This window comes from Sceloporus occidentalis, unplaced genomic scaffold (assembly GCF_023333645.1).
Source record: "Sceloporus occidentalis isolate IW3139 unplaced genomic scaffold, rSceOcc1.0.p SCAF_4, whole genome shotgun sequence".
NCBI classification, from domain to species: Eukaryota; Metazoa; Chordata; class Lepidosauria; order Squamata; family Phrynosomatidae; genus Sceloporus; species Sceloporus occidentalis.
The window spans coordinates 89,503,856-89,517,254 of record NW_028316984.1 but is presented as its reverse complement, the minus strand read 5'-3'; the positions used below and the strand labels follow the sequence as shown (position 1 = coordinate 89,517,254).

Below are 13,399 nucleotides of genomic sequence, written 5' to 3'. Positions count from 1 at the left end.
AGGGAGTCTGTTAGCCCACGGGGTGGATGGTAGACCAACAGGATCCCCAGACTATCCTTAGCCTTCAAGGTCAGGTAAATACACTCGATGAAGTCCATTTTCCGGATGAATACACTAATATCACTCTTTCCTTTCTCTCTGCAGGAAAGTGTACTAGGGTCCTGTCGCTGCTTTTTGGCTCTACAAGTGTTGTCACTATCAAATAACTCCTTATTCTTTGAAATCCCAAAATGAACTAAACTTGTTTGGGTTGATCTAGATCTGGCCTAAATTGGATTGGTCCAAATTATTCTGAGATGATTTGGACCAATTTGGTGATTGGACATGGGGGGGGGGGTGTGAGCCAGAGAGTGGCCAAATAGGACCATAAACTAAATCACGAGTTCCTGAATTGTGCTGTCCCAGGTTTTCTTCACTTTTCATGCTTGCAAGAGGAGGCTTGGAGATTGTCTGCATGGGCCAAATAACACATCCCCCCTCCAGTCCTCTCAGTGAGCAGTCCAGATGACATAAGGCCCAATCTGTGGTTCTAATGTGAACTGTCTGGATGATGTATGGCCAGTTTAGGACAGAACCCAAGATACCCCCCTTCTTTTCAATGGTTTAAAATAAACCACACTTTTCTCTGGATCTTCCCAGAAGATCCAGAGCCCTTCGTTGCGATGCTAGGCTGTTTAAAATGTTTAAAACTCTGGGCTCCTCCTATTCTGGCCATGCAAACCTGACCTAAAATGTAGGAGCCTGATAGAACTGAAAGATCAGATTGATTCTCAATTAATATGTTATTCTCAGAGCAATTATATATGAATCACACTAACTAGGGAAGCATCTGTGAATTTCCAAATAATATTATGTGATGCTAGACTGGCATGTCATATAAACAATGCACGTCCATATCCCTGAAAATGCATTGTGTGCGATGAACACAATTACAAACAAGCAGTTTTGCCTAGAGTTAAAAGAGGGGGGGGGGGGAAGAGACTTGAGAATCAGAAGCACTTAAGCCTTGCACATCATCCATAAGTTCATTATTTATTTTCCCTGTGCAGAAAAAGGAGTTTAACATACATATTTGCTTACTTAAAATATTTAACACCATCCAAGCTCAAACTAGTAATTTACAACTAATTAAGGCTAAGCAGTAATAGACGTGATGGTGTTCACACACACATACACACAAAAACAGCAGTCACAGTTCCTGCTGGGCCTGTCTGCTGAAAGAAGTGGGATTACATAAAAGTTCATACTGTTCATGGACAAATTTATCATGTCTTACCTATCACCAGTTTCTACTGCCAGTATACAAATGAGAGTTTATAAAAACAATGTACTGAAATGGTAAGCAAAATTTGCTTTTGAAGAGTAATGTTTCTTTAAACATAAAACAATTGAAAAACTTAAACAGAGGATCACAGAAGATTTAAGAAGTTAAAACTATATGATTTCAGGAAAGAACCTGATTCATCTACTTACATAGTTTGTAGTCCACCAGGACTTCAGTTTCAAGTACCACTGTAACTTTGGTCCAAGATTAACTGCAAAATCTTTGCCAAGACCTTCCATTCTTTTAAACTGTTCATCATTCATAAGAGGACGAACTGATTCTAAATACTGGAATTGGTAAGAAGAAAAGATCTGTCAGCATGGCAAGGTCTATAAAAATCACCCCATTCTGTTCTTCTGATACAAATAAGCAACAAATAAAAGTAACACTCATGGCAATACAAAAGAGCACCACAATTGCCAGTGTTATTTGGTATGACGAAGAAGAAATGCAGTAACAGAATGGTTTTCTGATGGCACAAGCCATTACTGCACTTAGAACATATTAAATCACAGCATTTAAAACATGAATCTATAATTGGAATATAATTGACCTGTATCACAAAATAAATAAATAAATAAATTAACAAACCACTAGTTATTCTGAAATCCCGTTTCTAACCCAGGGGTTGCCAACCTGGGGTGCCTGTACCCCCAGGTGGTGCAAGAATGAATTTCTAGGGGTGCAGCAAAGATACCTTAAATTGCATCTGCACTGTAGAAATAATCCAGTTTCATACCACTTTAACTTACATGACTCAGTGCTACAGAATTCTTGGAATTGCAGTTTCTTGAAGCCCAAGAGCTCTCTGACAGAGAAAGCTAAATGTCACACACAACTATCCATAATTACACAGCAGTGAGCCATGGCAGTTAAAGTGGTGTCAAACTAGAATGTTTCTGCAGTGTGGATGGAGCCTTAGTGAATCTAAATTAAGTTCTATTTTGTCAGTCAGTCAACACTGAAACAATGGAACTATTAAATTAAATTTCCCATTGATTCAGTGAGTCTACTCTAGCTGAATCTAACAATTAACTGTAAGGCAAAATTACTTTTACCATCAACTGATTCATCATATAATGAAATTCTAAGAACAAAGTCTGGTGAGGAGCCTTTAAACCATTTACAGATAACACAAGACAGACAATAGATAAAAACAAAGGAATCTGAAGACTTGAATATCTTGCCTCTGGAGCATAAATGCAAGATACAATGAGTTGTGGCAATAGATAACACTACACTTGATTTCATTGTAAGTGAAAGGAGATACGCCATAATCTGGAACTGAGTTAATCAGATATCATGTTAATTTTTTACTTATGCAGGCGTGGGAACAAAGAAAGTCAAGGCAGACATTCCATCTGGATTTACATTTGGGGAGAGAGCATTTTCAAAAATCTAACACACCCTAGTTACAGTATCTTTAACAGCTGGAACTGGAAGACGTGGCAGAGATGTCTGGAAACTGTACAGCATTGGTTTACGACCAGAAAAAAGCTTCACCAGTGTCTGCAAATTAAACAGAAGAAAATAAAGTTTTGCTGAGCAGCAGAAAAGAAGTGTTTAATATGTTTCATAAACGTGTACTTCATCATTTGGACTTCCTTCTCAGAAGATGACAGTTAAAGAGCACATGCAAACATGGATTTCTGACAACTGTTAATCCATTTCTTATAAACCCTAGGCCGAAGAGAAACTATCTCACCTCAAAATCCATTTTTCATATGGTATTTGGCTGTTAATCCTGATTCCTAATCATAACCAAGGTTTAAATTTATCTAATATTTGCCTACACCTTTTCTATCCTCTCCACCCTTTTCTGACTATGTGTAAACTCTTTGGGAACAGAATCCTTGCTAAACAAGTAAGGTGCCACACATGTTAATGGAACAATACCAATAAATGTTCTTTTAATGATTTTTTGCTCCATTTTAATGTTCAAAGAGAAAACGTATGCCATAGGAATGGCTAGAGCACTCAAATCTTCAGTGTTTATAAAGTAGCAGGACAACTGATTGAACTGCCAGGAAAAGACACAGGTAGATCCCCAGTCTTACTGGGGATTCCATTACAACCCTCTGAAAGAGCACTGGGATACAACAGGCATCCATCTTTGTCAAGGTATGCTAGTGGTTTTATTTCTGGGAAGCTGCAAGATTTTCATAGGCTTTCCTGAGACATTATAGTGGTTGGTCAGCCTGGGGAATGGGCTCACGCCAGTGAACGCAGTGGTTCTTCTATGGTCTGCCAAGGGAGTGTAAAATCATTCTTGTAGGCACCCATAGTCTGGCTCAGATCTTTCCCGTTCTCCTACTTTTCATTTTAGAGCTTATGGGCTCTTACTTATAAAGCTGCTTCGGGTCTCTTTGGAGGTATGCTGTTTAAATGATGCATGCATCCTAAGAATCTGGAAGCTGCACCAAAGCTGCACTCCAGTGCTCAGGAATGGAGTGTGGCTTTGGCGCGACCTCCGGACTCTTAGGACCCATGCATCATTTAAATAGCATACCTCCAAAGAGACCCAAAGCAGCTTTATTTTGGCGGTCTGTAACAGGCCTATATGTTTTATATTATTTGAGATTTTTGTCACAATTTTAGGCAGGTTTTCACATAGGGCCACATTCCTATATTATTGGGGAGAGAATGCCCATCATCCTTAGTCCAAGGGTGCCTTAAAGGACTTTGGGCTGAGATATTCAGGAGCACATCCAGCTTGGAGGTTATGAAACCTCATTCACAGCTGATAGAGGAGCCATTTCAGCTATGTGGAATGCTATGTCTGTCATTCCATACTCCCCCCAGCACCAGGCTATGGGAGGAGGGAATGGGGTTCCATTATTTGGCAGATGGGTCCCGTGATCAAGAGTAGGAATCACGTGTGGCTCTCCAGATGATATCTGAGCACAACTCCCAGCATTCCTCAGCACTGACTATGGCGAAAAGCGGCGGTCTGCTGCCGCCGCCGGTTGCTGCGTCCGGGAACCGCAGCAGCCAAATGGCGCGGTTCCCGGACACAGCAAAGTAGCGCGAAAATCGCGCTCCTTCCTGGGCCCTGGATGTGACGCCGCGAGGCACTATGTCAAGATGGCGGCGGCCGTGTGGAACAGCCGTCGCCATTTCGTACGGACTCAGTCCGTGCTAGGGTTAGGGGCGTCTGGAAGAGACGCCCCTTTCTAACCCTAGCACGGACTGAGTCCGTCCTAGGGTGCCCGTCTGTAACGGGCCTATGTTAGTTGGGTCTGCTGGGAGCTGCAGTCCAAACAACGTCTGAATGCCACATGATTTCTTATCCCAAGCTAGGCCAAGTTTCTTCAGATGTAACCAGTAAAATTGTGGACTTCTGTATGCTAATGATGCTCCTCTGGTGTTACTTCAACACATGCATTCCAGTCAACTATAGCCAATAGGCCCATGACCTTACCTCCAAATAGATAGATTTTGAGGAATAATTTGTGCTTAAAAGTGGCTTGCCTATTGCAGTTTTAAAGTGGAATTTTTTTTTAAACGGTCAGTAGTTTCATCTTCCATTCAAGTTTTCATACACACTGTATATGCAAGTACAAATATCTGAAGCTTTAGCAAACTCTTGTCAAGAGGGGACATAACTTTGGCTCATCCTTTGGCAACAGCCTCACTATGATAGACAGTGCCTAAGCAGGAGACCTGTCTACATTACCTCTAACGTGGTATGACATAGTGAAATTCTTTCCTGAAAGCACAGCCATCACAAAAATAATTACATTTCATTTTGTAAACTGTTGCAGAACACAGAAATTCTTCTACTACAAGCAGAGATCACAAATATCACAAAATTCTTTCTTTAACCAGCTTTTGGTGTGTGTGTGTATTTCTCTCTCAAGGTTCTTAACCAAAGGTAAAGTATAAAAATAGCAAGAAGAATACTCGGGGGGGGGGGGGGGGGCAACAACAGTCAAGACTGTTTAGTGAGGTAGAATGCAACAACCTAGCAAATAAAGGCCCGTTACAGACAGGCCTTAAAGTGTGTGCTCCGCACGTGCTAGGGTTAGAAAGGGGCGTCCTTTCCGGATGCCTCCAACCCTAGCACGCGTGGAGCGCACACAAAATGGCGGCGGCTGTTCCACACGGCCGCCGCCATTACGACATCACGACAACGCCGCCTCTATATGGGGCGACGCGGACGTGACGTCATCACGCCGCGCCAGGGCGCATAGTGCGCCCCTTCCCCGGCCGGAAATGGAGCTCCAAAACGGAGCGCCTTTTCTGTTTGCGTCGCTGGGCACAGCCTTCAGATGGCTGCGCCCAGCGACGCAGAGGAGAAAGGGGCCAAGTGGCCCCTTTCTCCTCCTCCCCGCCGCCGCAGGGTGTCCTTGGGCCTTGAAGCCCCAAGGATACCCCTTTCCAGGCTGCGGGGAAGGGGCCTTTTGCCGCTTCCCCGTAGCCTGGAAAGCGGCGGATTGGGGCCTCGGTGGCTGCCGCTCTGGCAGGCCACCAGGTGCAGGCCGCCGCTTTTCAGTGGTCTGTAACCCGCCAAAGCTAGTTATGATAAACTCTCCCAAATTTCTGAGAAATTCAGTCCCCGTTATTAGATATATTTTTAGATGTATTTTTCAAGATGCTTGTCGTTTCAGTTATACTGATAATTGTTTTCCTCACAGTATCCAGGACTAACATTCAAGATGGCATATTAATCATAGTTTGTTCACAGCACTCAAGCTCAGTATTGTAAGAAAAAAAGTGTCAAATTTGTAAGGCATGCCAAAAATCCATCCAATGAAAATGATAAGCCATGATGGCACAATGCTCTGGTCCCTTACCCTTACAGATTGAGCCTGTATTCAAATCAGAAAGCTCTTGAAATTATATCTGGAAAAAACTATCAGACATTTTGTTTGCAACTGGTTTCTATTTCTCATAAAAACATTCAACAGACTAGTTCTCATGTTCCAATTGAATTCCTTCTACAATCAACTAATACATGTAAGGGACACAATGTAATAACACAAGAGACTGTTGTAGACAAGGCATCTATTTGTTTAGTCCTAATACCAGTCACTTACTCTGTAAGGTTAACCTTCTAGCTCTCTAGATATGCTAGACTACAACTCTCATAACCTCACAGTCAGGTTGGGGAAGGGTGCTGCAACCTAATAATTCTCAGGGCAAGGTATTCCTCTGTCCCAACTATCCCTCCTGATACATTCAAAATGTTTCTTCTTAAACTTTCTTTGGACCTGAGGTTTGGGCCTTTACCCATTTTATGAAGCTATGAAGCTTTATGTTCCAGCATTCAGAACAATTCACCAATATGCTCAGACTGTGGTCTTATATGGCTTTGTCTGATAAGAAGAACTGCAGCACTGAACATTCAGCTATTAAAATACTGCAGTCAACTGTAGTCAAGCTTCACAAAAATGAAGGATACTTCTGCCAGTAGGCAGGATGTAACCAAACTGAAAATGTTCAAGGAATATGCAGGAGTAGTCAGTTATGTGAATATGAAGAAGGAGGAGGAGGAGAGTAGAGCCCGGTACAAACTGCTGCTTTGTGGTGGCCTGGGACCGAAATCAGGGCTTGGGAGAGTGGAGCGTCCGCACACTTTGCTCTCTTCCAGCACCATTTTGGGCATGCACACGTTCAGATAGCGCGTGCATCGATGACATGTCTTGTGTGCTATATCCAAACGGAGCGGCACACAAGAGACATCACCGCTCCGCTCAAGGGCGCTAATGGCACATTGGCAGCGGCGTGGAAAGCAGCTACTTTTCACAGCTCCTTTTTGAAGCGGATCGTTGCCACACCCATGCGGTTGCCACGGCAACGATCCAGGGCAGAAAAGGATGACGTCTTGCCATCCTTTCCTGCCCGTTTGGGCAGGAAAAATACAAAAGCAACATGCAGAAAACAAAGTTACTTATGATAGAGCCTGGATCCTGGTAGTGGTGGTGATGATAAACTTGATTTATATCCCACCTTTCCCCCAAACTCAGAACTCAAGGTGACTTATGCATTAAAATGACTACAATGTAGCTAAACACATACAAAAGATCAAGATTAAAGTAGAATTAAACTTGAACAATATTAAAATAATTTAGAACATACAATTAAAATAATAAAATGCAGAGAAAAACACAAGCACAATTAAAACAATACAGCACTCTCTTAAAATCTTTTTCTTTAAAAATCTTCAGGTTCCATAGGTGGGGTGGGGGGAGTCTTTACTTGATGATGGAAGGATGGTAAGGGTGAGACCATTCTGGTTTCTTTAGGAAGAGAGGTCTAGAGCTTAGGGGCAGTCATTCTGAAGACCCTATTTTGTGCTCCCCCTATTTCGTGTTCATGCCTATCAAGGTGGTGGGAATGTTTCACTGTGCAGGCATAACTATGCCTGTGTAGGGAGTTGTGGCATGAGGAGAAAGGCCACTGCCACAGCAACTATGAGGAGAATAAAACAGACTAGAAAAATAGGCTGTTTGGTGCTGGAAGATTTTCTCTGGCTTCCCTTGCTACCATTAACTGACTCTACACAAAAGGTAACCTCTACATAAAACACTGACAAGAATCTGGTCTAAATCAGGTAAATGTTACCTCAACTCCATTTTACGTTCAAGTTTATGATGAATAACTCTTACCATCCATAACTTGGTTCCTTTAGAAAGTTTGCCATGTTCGGCAAACATCCAGCCATGGTAGGAAAGCAGCATCTTTAGTGTGTAGCGCATTGAGAAAATAAGGACCACCCAGAGCCCTGTTCCAAAAAGAATCCCACTGACAATATTCTGTGTTTGGTTGGACATATAGCCACTATTGAGGGAAAATTAAAAAAGAAAGTATCTGTCAAACAAGTCTGACAAAAGTAAAACAGCAGAACATACTAAGAAAGCCAGGGTCAATCTGAACTTAGGGGCTGAACTGAAGTGCCAATTCAGTAGCCCAGTGACAGGTGGCAAATTTGGGAGGAGGGAGAACAGCATAAAACAGCTCAAGTGGTTACCAATGGGATGCCAGCTCTGTCTCTCTTCTTTTTTATTTTTAAGAAAAAAAATGTTTCAAAAGCCATTACTATGGCATCAGTGGTTGGAATAAAGCCTAGGGATGCATTCACACTACACAATTATGGAACTATGATGCTACTTTAATGGCCATGTTTCCATCCTATGGAATTCTGGCATTTGAAGTTTAGGGGCATAATTAGAATTCTCAGCCACAGATCTTTAGTGTCCTACCAAACTACAAATCACAGGATTCTAAGGGATGCAGCTAAGTAGAATCAAAGTGTTATAACTGTAAAGTGTGAAAGAGCCACTGGTCATGCACCCCACTGCATGTTCCTAGAACACAGGCATCCTGTGATACTCTCTTACAGCTCTCTACATGAAATTGTGCTGACAAGGCTTGACATTAAATTGGAAAGACATTTCACTTGCTTTTAACAGTACATAGTAATCTTACCACAGGTCAGCCACAGGACATAGGTAGCATTTTAACATAAATTAAAAGGAAAAAGAGAATGAGGGCCCAGGAAAGGAAGAGAACAAAGACACTGCCATCCATCATGAAGCTTTCCTTCTGCACAAGTCCATTTGAACCATTCCAGCCCTTAAGTCCCCAAATTACACTCCCTATATTGAAGGAGAGCCAAAACTAGATAACTAACTTAACTGTGTGCATATTTTATTCAAAATGCTAATGCCAAATAACTTCAAATTCATTAGATCTACCCATAGTAACATAAAGCCATAGTTAGGTTTGTGTTATTTCAGTCACTCAGTCAGTCATTTTAAAAGCTTGTGTCTCACTTTTGTCCCTTGAAAAGAAAAGGTAGTAAACAAATAAAATCAAATAATATTTATAAAAAGCTTTAAAACTCCAAATGAAAGATAGCAGCAATTTATAGGAATGGCAGTTAGCCTTCAAATTATGTGGCCCTACCCAAATTATACAATTAATAAAATGCTTAATATTTTGGTAAAATGTTAATGGCATGAAGACAGAACTCTCTGAAACACAACCAAAGGATCCTTGTATGATATTGTAAATTATATAAGGAGCTTTTTTATTTAAAAAAAAATGCTTATGCTTTTTTTAAACAAACATTGTGTGTATTTTTATTCAGTGTATATTAAATACAGCACAGAGATACTCATAAAAGGTACAACCCTTTGTAGTGTAGCTCCCCAAAGAAGTCTGCTTTCTGACTTCATGGTTTAGAATATTCGTCTCATCAAAAAAGAAAGTCTTACAGTCCAAATGCCCAGCCCAAGATCTTCTTGGTATGGATTTTAATCTGAGCCATAGAAGAATGCAACTATACTCAGCTCCATCCTTCTCATAGCTATTTTGTCAAGAGTGATAAAACAGTCCTCAGAACTCCTGGTGGTTGGCTTCCTGCTCTAGGAGCTAAGCACTAAAGGCAAGAGTCTGTATGTGCAAAAACACACACACAAATACAGACATACATATAAGAAAAAAGACCTCTTTTCATTTCAACACTAATGGCAAAATAAGCTGAGATGTTTAACAATAATTAAAATTAAAGGAAATACCTTGGGTTAAATTGCTCAGCTTTTTCTGAGCTAAAGGAAAGAGAAGTGTCACTTCATTCATCGCAAAACTTATCATAAGAATATGATCAAGAATAAAAGAGGGTGCTAATTACTTACGTTGTATCAAGGGTCCGGTTGATTTTAGCTATTAATCCCAAAGAAGGATCTACTTTAGCATACATTGTTGACATAACTCCTACTACTACAATCAGCCAACTTGATGGGCTAGCAGGATAGACTCCTGTGATTATGCCATTCTGTAAAGATAAGAAGACAATAATTAATTTTTTGGATTTTCCAGAAATTTTCTGAAGCCATCACCTCATGTTTCCCATAGCAATTGTTTTAAGAAATATCCCAGGATATGTGAAGACACAGCCATACAAATGAAGACTAGTTTGCTATATTGGTCTTCCTTATAGATCATTACAGTACATATACATAGCAAATGCACTTTGCCAATGAGCAAAAGCATACTTGGAAACTAATAAATACTGTACCTATGGAAATCTGAAGGTCTTAACATTTGAGAAGGTGTTTGGGTTTACAAACCTTTCCAAAAAATGCCGATATCAGGAGAAGACTGGTCCATTTGTTCCTACAGTGAGAGACTTTAAGATGTCTGTAGAGTGCACCCATTCCTAAAGCTGTCTGATCTTGCATGGTGATGTATCCTTAATTTTATTTATACCCTGCCTTTCTCCTAAAACTGGGACTCAAGGCAATTTACAGATTAAAAAAAATACAAATAAAACTACATGTAGCTAAAACCACACACAAAAAAAATCACATTTAAACCAGTACTAAACTATTTGTAAATTTAAAACCATTTAAACCATTAAAACCATAGAGCAAATATAGTACTGAACCCTAAAAGAGAAAGCCCTTACATGTACAAAAATCAGTTCCTAAACAGAAGTAAGAAGGTCTTTACCTGTTGACAAAAGGAAAGGAAGGCAGGAGCTTGCCTAGAAAGAGACTATAGGAGGGAAACACACATACATTTTCCCATTCAGATTGGCATATTTTCTACTAGCATCTCATACTAGTTTACCCTTTTCTCCCACTATGTCTTATCAAGTTCTAGAGTCTGTCAGCCAGAGAGAAGGCCTTCTCCCATTTTATGCCTTAGTTACATCCAATTTAGACTGTTGTAACAAGCTCTATGTGGGGCAATTTTGAAAATTATTCAAAAACATTTTCTGGTGCAAAATTCTGTAGCCAGACTGTTGATCAGGGTCAATTACGGGGAACATGTGATTTCCTTGTTAATAACAGTTTTCCTGGGTGCATGTCTGTTTCTGGGTACAATTAGAAGGGCAAGTTATTGTGTGTGTGTACATAGATAGGTATCTATCTGATAACTATCTGAAAGACTGTATTCTTCTATACGAACCTGCATGGGCTTTGAGATACTTGGGGAGAGCCCTTCTTTTTTCCTGTCACTCAGAAGCAAGAAGGAGACTCCTTGGTGGCTGCTCCCAGACTGTGGAGCATTCCTCCAAATGAGGACAGATGCCCCCCTCTCTGTTGTCCCTCCACCAGCAAAGAACTTTTTATTCAAGAAGATCTTTAGCAGTTAGGCAGGAGTGCAGCAAAAGAGGGCTTTATTCTGAATAGATAATTCCATCTTAAATAATTCTTAAGTAGTTTTTTTACTACTTAAAACATTTTAAGTTTGTGTTTTTTACAATTTTTAATCATTTTATTGTTACGTTCTAAGGCAGTGATTCCCAAACTTTGATCCTCCAGGTATTTTGGACTTCAACTCCCAGAGGCCTTTGCCAGCTTGGCCAACAGTCAGGAATTCTGGGAGCTGAAGTCAAAAATGAGGACCGAGGTTTGGGAACCACTGTTCTAAGGGGAGACAGGTGGGACAGAAATAAATAAGGAAGAATACATTTGCAGAGAGAAAATAGCACAGTTTCTTTCATTCTTTCTTATAGTGGTTTACTTGTTGTAATTTACTAAATCCGGTTGGAAAGATAAAAAAAAAATAACTCAAAGGAAATGTGTGGAAACATTAGTATTATGTTGTAAACAAGGATGTTCAGAACCCTGCATTGTAGCATAGAGTGTACCTCTGCCCTGAGCACAGATTAAGATCTACAAAATAAATTACCTTGAATCTGATGAACTTCTTCTTCCAAGAATAGAGACCAGACAGGTAGATCTGCCTGAGAGCTTCATGGCTCATGCGAAGGTCTATTCCATCTGGTGTTACAGTAAACTGAAACGCAACTGCCTGATGGGCTTCCGCCATTGTTAGAATGTATCTGTCAAAAGCAAGATTTTTTTTAAATTGCATATTAGTAGTAGGAACTTACTTTGAGATAACTAACCAGAAAGAGGGTATATGACATATAATGCAAAAGTATACATACCAAGTATCTGCTATCTTGTTGCTTGTTTCTTTGTTTGCATAATATACTTCCCAAAATTTCAGACTACATCATGCCCCATCAATTATAAAGAGCAAAGTCTGCTCCAAGTAACACCAACAACAGGATACTTCTGAATAAACTAAAAAGAGTAACAGAGGTAGGGAACTTTTCCTTGGTGGTCACCTTGCTCTTCTTTTGGTGCAAAGCGAAGTCCTTTTTATTTTCCTGGGTTCATAACTTGCAATGAAATTGTTTTAACATCTTGTTTTAGTTGTTCTGCTACTTACTATTAAATTATTTTCGAGTTACTCTTTTCACTTTTTAAATTATTCCATCATTGACAGGGCTGACATTTATATAGAAACACAAGCAAGGCCAATGGTGGCACAGTGGATAAATGCCTGTACTGCAGCCACTCACTCACAAACCACAACTGAGTTCAATACCAGCCAGGGGCTCTGGGCCAGCTCAGGCTTGCATCCTTCCGAGGTTGCTAAAATGAGTACCCAGCTTGCGGGGCAATTAGCTTACACTTTGTAAACTGCTTATTACATTGGTAAGTGGTATAGGAATGTACTTGCTATTATATTCAACTATTCAAAATATTCTGTACAAATTATAGCAATAATGGCTCAATATAGCTATTTATATTACAAATATGGGACTGAAGCTACACAAATGAAACTTTCAGAGCTGTGTAACCCCTGTGGGACATTCATTCACTATCATATGGACAGAACAGTTTCCTTGTTAGAACCACACTCAGGAAAAAATGATCCTGCTATTTTGCAACAAAAGCTCTTTGGCACAGCTCTAACCCTTGGACTGCCCTCCTACACATCACCTCTAAAATCATCTCCTCTCCATCCCATATATAGGTTTGCCATATTGTAATAATATGCTTTTCATCTATGCTTTAAAACTTTGGCAGCTCCATTTAACATGATCTGTACAGATTAAGGCAATCTTCATATAGCTCTACAATTTCAGGAAAAGTTAAGAGGAGGAGTGAGTTTGGTGTGCCCTCTCCTTATGTGGGGGAATCTGTTCCGGATCCCCTGCGTAAGGAAAAAAATACATATGCTGAAGCCCCATTGGAAGTAATGGGGCTCGTACACATGGCACCCCCCCCCCCATTACTTCTTCCGAGGGTGCCGAGGCTTCTT

The 13,399-nt window shown here is 40.5% G+C and overlaps 1 protein-coding gene across 3 annotated transcripts in view; it reads right to left on the bottom strand.

The window, feature by feature from the left end:
* The window catches only part of LOC149314305 (carnitine O-palmitoyltransferase 1, liver isoform-like), an 81,591-nt gene that overhangs the window by 54,997 nt on the left and 13,195 nt on the right, over positions 1 to 13,399 (bottom strand). For all 3 annotated transcript variants that reach the window (XM_089520809.1, XM_089520807.1, XM_089520808.1), the window contains exons 2-6: positions 11,972 to 12,125; positions 9,967 to 10,106; positions 7,936 to 8,107; positions 2,732 to 2,833; positions 1,474 to 1,611 (exon numbers count right to left, since the gene is read on the bottom strand). In XM_089520809.1, the coding sequence (XP_089376935.1) occupies positions 1,474 to 1,611; positions 2,732 to 2,833; positions 7,936 to 8,107; positions 9,967 to 10,106; positions 11,972 to 12,112 (693 nt within the window). In that variant the 5' untranslated portion in view covers positions 12,113 to 12,125. The remainder of the gene's footprint in view (positions 1 to 1,473; positions 1,612 to 2,731; positions 2,834 to 7,935; positions 8,108 to 9,966; positions 10,107 to 11,971; positions 12,126 to 13,399) is intronic.